The sequence below is a fragment of the Rhinopithecus bieti genome, unplaced genomic scaffold (assembly GCF_001698545.2).
Source record: "Rhinopithecus bieti isolate Rb0 unplaced genomic scaffold, ASM169854v2 scaffold_10612, whole genome shotgun sequence".
Classification (NCBI taxonomy): Eukaryota; Metazoa; Chordata; class Mammalia; order Primates; family Cercopithecidae; genus Rhinopithecus; species Rhinopithecus bieti.
Genome location: NW_016806990.1, coordinates 206,879 through 213,450, shown reverse-complemented (window position 1 = coordinate 213,450; position 6,572 = coordinate 206,879). Strand labels below are relative to the sequence as shown.

The window sequence follows — 6,572 nt, the reverse complement described above, 5'->3', positions numbered from 1 at the left end:
TTCCTTCTTTCCTTCCTTCTTTCCTTCCTTCCTTCCTTCCTTCTTCCCTTCCTTCCTTCTTTATTTTTCTTTTTTTTGGTTGAAGTTTCGTTCTGTCACCCAGGCTGGAGTGCAGTGGGCAATCTCGACTCACTGCAATCTCCACCTCCCGGTTCAAGAGATTCTCCTGCCTCAGTCTCCCGTGTAGCTGGGACTACAGGTGCGCACCACCACGCCCAGCTAATTTTTGTATTTTTAGTAGAGATGGAGTTTCACCATATTGGCCAGGCTGTTCTCAATCTTTTGAACTTGTGATCCGTCCGCCTTGACCTCCCAAAGTGCTGGGATTACAGGCCTGAGCCACCGCGCTCAGCCTAGTTGTTTTAGTTTCATATTCCCTGAACACTTTGCACTTCAGTTTCTTTGCTCATGCCTGAAAATCCCTTCCCATCTTTTCCCTCCTATAGAAATCCTTCTTAAAATGTAGGGCCCTACTTAAATTTCACTTCTTTAATACATCTCCTTCATTTTCTATCCAGGTCTGAATTCTCCTTTCTCCTGTGTTCCTTAAACACATCCTTTTATAGCTTAAACTTCCATGCATTCCAAGTCATAATCACTGGTATTTTGGGTTTTGTCACAAAATATTCTAAGTTCCTGGTTTTCTATTCCTGATCACACTGAACCAAGAATCTAGCACACACTAACTCTTCAAAGATATTTTTGGAATGAATAAATGAATGCCTGGAAGGATAAGTGCGTTGTTGTCTTCACATAGACAGGCTAGAAATTTTATCAAGCAGGAATTGTGAACTCTATATTTTTTGAATAAACTTTTAATTTCAGAATAGTTGTAGACTTACTGAAAAATTGCAAAGATAGTAAAGAGAATTCCTATATACCCTGCAAATAGTTTCTCTTATTATTAACATCTTAAACTAGTATAGTACGTTTGTGATAATTAATGATCCAATATTGTTATCAATATAGCAATAAAATTTCCATTCATTATTCAGATTTCCTCACTTTCCCTAATGTCCTTTTTCTTTCTAGCTTTCCATTTAGGATGCCATACTACATTTAGTTGTCATGTCTTCTTAGTTTCCTCTAGATCATGACAGTTTCTCATACTTTATTTTTGATGACTTTGACATTTTTGAGGAATACTAATCAAATATTATGCAGAATATTCCTCAATAAAGTTTTGTCTGATGTTTTCTCGTGACTACATGGGGGTTATGGATTTGGAGAAGAAAGGTCATAGAGGTAAAAGCCATTCTCATTACATAATGTCAAGAACACACAATAGCCTTACTACTACTGATATTGAGTCTTAATTACCTGGTTGAGTTAGTGTTTGCCGTTTTTAAAATTTCCAGTGACCAACATTGCTTCTTGCCAGAGGCACAGCTTATTAAAGACAAAAGTCGGATGTTATGCCTGTGTCTAAGGTATCTAGCACTGATTTCAGTAAAATATAGGCATAGGTTTCATGTTTGGTAAATGGAAAAAAAATGGATGAATACCTGAATGCTTCTCATTGATGTATATTTCACATGGCTTTTAAAACTTGCAAATTCCATGCTGTAATTAAGTTTTACTATAGGAAAAAGAAAGCTAGAGACTGCACTTAAAAGATATCCTCTCTAAAGGAACAAGTAATATTCAATGTGTATGAACTGAATAATGTAACATAGAGTTCTATTCATACCAACTCTTTAAACAGTTTTGTGAAATAGCGAGAACAGCAGCCAAATAAGCATCCTAACATCATTCTGGGAAGTACAGTGGCTTCTGCTTCCTACTTTGGGGGAGGAAATAATTACAAGAATGGCAGTAACTGGTTTGATAATTACAACAGCCTGGTCAAGATGATGTCTACATTTGCAAATCGCCCCACACACCCTGAGATCTCTCCCAAGATTGAATAGATTACACTGATACCTAAAAGGGCTCCTGTGGTAAAATAACCAAAGCAGAAGAAACCAGGAACTCGATAAAGGCTATTCACAAATGAAATTTTTGGCAGGCTGAGAAAGAGTAGAATGCTTTGTAAAGAAAAGAGGAAAGGGAATCAAAAAAAGAACAGAAATACTTTTAGGAAAAATACCAGAGGAGAAGGAAGAGTCAATGGATTAAAAGACAAAGAGTATCTGCAGGGAGTGGGATATGCTGAGCTCTTAAGCAGTTGACAAATAGAAACTTAACATTTATTAGTCAAGTAAATACTTTTGCAGAAGGGACAGGAAAGTGTACATCTTAACAAGACTGAAAAACATTGATTTATCTTGTTTCATTTGAAGAGCAATTTATTTGCTATTCATTCATAGTCTTACTTGATTTTTTAAAACACAGTTCACTTGGTAATTTTAAAGGTATCTTGAGCTTCTTCTATCCAACTGCTTATACATGTTCAGAGAACAAATTCATGGTGGCTGAACTGTTCTTTAAAACCTGACCAGTCACAATAACTTTTATTGCTTTCCTAAACCATGGGTAAAATAAAGCATAAATCAAAGGATTCACGGCTGAGTTATAATAAGCACACCAACAGCAAATCTCATAAATATAGGAAGGGGTTATAAAGCCCATAAAGGCATCAATTAATGAATCAATGCTATATGGTAACCATGAAACCATAAATGCTACCACTGTGACCCCCAGGGTTTTAGCTGCTTTTCTCTCTCTCCTGGCCACTCTGGCTTTGTAACTCTCTGAGGATAATTCTGTCTTGCTACCAGTATTTTCTATCTTTTTAGCCTGTCATCTAGCCACAAGAAATATGTTACCATACAGACTTATCATAACAAGGGTAGGTATAAAGAAGGATAGGAAATCTATTAACACCCAGTTTTGATTTACAATGGTCTGACAACCTCCTATACAGTTTAGGGCATCAGATAATTCTTCCAGCCCATCATCGTAGACACCTGTGTAGAACACAGCACCGCTGTACATGAGGGGCAGGATCCAGGACACGCTGATGCAAATTGCTGACACAGATACGGTGAACTTGGTAGGATAGACCAGAGGGTCAGTAACCGCAATGTACCTGTCGATGGAGATGAAGCACAAGTGAAAGAGAGAAGAGTAACAAAATGCCACATCACAGCGGGTGTGGAAAGTACAAAAACTTCTCCCAAAATACCAGCAGCTCTCCACGGTCCTGACCACGCTGAAGGACATCACAATCACACCCACCAAGAAATCAGCACAGGCCAGAGAGGCAATGAGAAAATTGGTCGGAGAGTGCAGCTGCTTGAAATGGAGGATTGAAATCATAACCAGGAGGTTTCCAAACACAGCCAGCACAGCCCCAAAGCCAAACACTATGTACAGAATCACCCGGATCCAGGCGAGTAGGGGATTTTCACACAGGACCCATTCACGTTCGCGTAGCACAACTGCACAGCTGCCAGCAGGGATGAGTTGCTGCTCATAAAACGCTGTTATTTACACGTAGAGAAGTTTTGTCCTTGTTGATTGTCACAAAAAATACAGGATTGTTTCTGATTTTCAGTGCTCCTGGGGAAAAAAAACACATATTCACCAGGATGTCAGAGGAAATTATAAGATATTATCTCCAATAGAATTTTCAAATTTCCATTTGTATTATAAATCCTAAATGTTTTTTATGGCAAAATCAAATTTGACAAAAATTATATTGAACAATATTACTGGGGATTGTTTCAGCTGACAAATGTCTCATGCTCTTAATTTGTTAAAATTCCCTTTTGGTCATAAATATCCTTTTATATTTTATTTTTACCTTTTGAGTTTCTCTGTGCAACAGTCGCTGATATGGTATGTAATCACGGAGCTGAAAGATCACCTCCTGTTACCTTTATCTCGGTTATCTGTCTTGCATTACAGCCTTAAACATGAAGTCCTTTTAGCTAAATAAATGCCTTCAATGGGAAAATCCCTCAATGGAATCCCTGTGGTGTGAGGTGTGAACTAGTAGGATTACTTTCAACAGCGACTACTAGGAAAGTTATTCTACAAAACAGGTCTCTACTGTACATTAAATTCTATTACCATTATTATTTTAGGCCACAGATTTATTTTTCCTTAGTGCATAGACTTAAACCATTCCCTTGTTCCCAATCACAACTTAGCCACCCAGGTTTTTGTTACAAAGATACAACGGGGTGTAAACAGTAAGCATCAATACTTGCCTCTTTCTCTCCTGTTAAGAATCACTTTTCCATCTGCACAGGTTACCAACAAGCAGAAATTATTATAACGTATAGCGAGAGGAACTTGAGATTGATAAAATATATTGCATGAAAGCATTAAAGAACGACATGGTGTTTAGACACACCAGCATTTCTGAGATGCTGGTGGAAAGAATAGTCCTCTTCTCAAGACAATTACTGGAAACACATCTACAACATGTCTGCATCCACATGACAAATGGGCAATGAGCCCTCTCTCTGGCTACACATTTGTTTGCAATTCCTGGTGACTGGCCTTTGTGCTCCCGATGCTAAAAGTAGTCAAAAAATAAGAGTAATGAACAGGAAACTATAAAATGGGAAGAGAATCCTCGGTAACGTTCCCAACCCTGGAATGTAAAACACTGCAGAGTGAAGAAAATATTATTCTCTTCCTGAAGAAGGGTTCACCCCTCTTTCCAGTACAGGGTTGTGACTTTGGAGACATTTGTGAACTTGCTTTTCAAGTTATAAAGAGTGATAAGTATTATTATTAATTCATCTTGCTATCTGATTCCTAGTCAATAAAATTAACACTCTTAACCAAGTAATTTTCAGATTCTTCTTAATATTTTCTGAGTGTCTGATTTTGTGAAATGATGTCAATTGCTTATATAGGCAAAACCCTGTTCAGGGCTTTCTTAACTTGAGCACAATAGACATTTGAATTCAGGTAACTCTTTGATATGAGAAGTTATTCTGTTCATCACATGGCTTTTAGCAGCATCCCTGCTATGAGATATCAGTAAAATCCTTCTAGTTGCGATACCAAAAATGTCTCCAGACATTGCCAAATTCTTCAAGGGACAAAATCAACCCCCTTCCTCCATTAAGACCATTGTGGTAGGCAATCAAAAAGTGTCAAATGATGCCTCCATTTCAAATAGAGAAATAACTTTATACCCCTTCATCATTCTGATATTTATTAATTCATCTGTTCAACACGTATTTATTGAATTCCAGTAGCTGTGTGTTAAGATAATGAACAAAACTGTTATGACCACAATACTCATGAAGTTTATAATCTTGAGAGGGAAACAAAACTTAAGGAAATAGAAAGACAGATTTATGATTTCAAATTGTGATAAGTACTACACAGGTGAAAGACAATAGCGTCTACAGTAAACACAATGTCAGGCAGATGAGACAGAGGGGTCCCTAAAACATGAGAAAACAAAATTCTACTTTAATATTAATAGAATTTTAGATATTCTTTTTTTAATTGTACCATCTAAACTTACTAGAGGATTCTGTTTTATGCTTTTATGTTTTGGATTAGTGAATAAAGAGCCCTACTCCAGTTCTGAGATGGGATGTCAATTTGAGGGTGTTTTCAAGGCCTCTAAAATTCTTGCACATATACAACTCTTTCACTCTTGCTCCTAAGGCAATCATCATAAATGGATTTGGATCAGATAAGATCGAGAGTAAGCAGAAGTCCTCTTTCCCAGAGTTTTATGATTCTAACACCCAGGGCAAAATTTAGAGGCAAACTTTTGAATGTCTTGCATCAGCTAAAGTTTTCAGTCTCACTTCCACACTTGCTCTTTAGTTTGCAGGTTGTGAACTCCTTGAAGACATTTCTAAAATAAAAGTCCACTAAGTAAACCATCTCCCCAGTGACCCAGAGTGTGAAACATTCTTCATTATGACCAAGGTGGGAGGAAGATGTGATAATGAGGCCCTGTTGTTGCCATACCCAAACTCAGAAGTTTGTTAATAAGAGGAAGGGGAGACAAATGTTTTGTACTCTTGTCTCTTTGGATTAGAGGCTAAAAGCAACCAAACACAAAGCAGGGTCAATGTGTTCAACTGTAAATGAAGACTGGCGGGCATTGATTATATGCAATCAATTTATCTAAGTTATGGTCTAAGCAATTCTTCAAGTTAGTGCATAGCTGAGTCAGTGCTCAGCTTGATTCAATCCATAATCCATTTGTGTTTGGCAAGTATTTCTTAGAAATATAGATTAACAGCTTGTGGAATACTTTGAGTAGGATGAGAAACAGTATGAAAGTAATTTTTCTTCAATCACAGCCTCCAAATGAGCTCTAGCAAATCTTCCTTTTTTATCCCTTAGTTTTGTATCTCGAGTAGAACTCATACTTGTTCAGTCATTTTTCTTCATTTTTTCATGTATTTGCTATATAAATTTTTGCAAGTTTAATTAAATAATTCTAGATAAGTGTTTTGTCAAAACAAATTTGTAAAACACACTGACACTTAGATTCACTGAAAAATGAATCATGCACTGGAATCCTTGATTCAAAGGATTCTATTGTTTTTGTTTTTGAATTAATTTATTTATTTTCAAAACCAAGTTTATTGTGATACATTGATGTAACATTATACTAAAACAATCATAAATCTTTAGGA

At 36.8% G+C, this 6,572-nt stretch overlaps 1 protein-coding gene across 1 annotated transcript; it reads right to left on the bottom strand.

The window, feature by feature from the left end:
• Positions 1-2,382: 2,382 nt before the first annotated feature.
• On the bottom strand, positions 2,383-3,419 carry LOC108534349 (trace amine-associated receptor 6-like). The gene is given in 2 exon segments (XM_017879652.1): positions 2,383-3,329; positions 3,332-3,419. Coding segments are annotated over 2 exon segments (1,035 nt in total).
• Between the last annotated feature and the right edge of the window lie 3,153 nt (positions 3,420-6,572).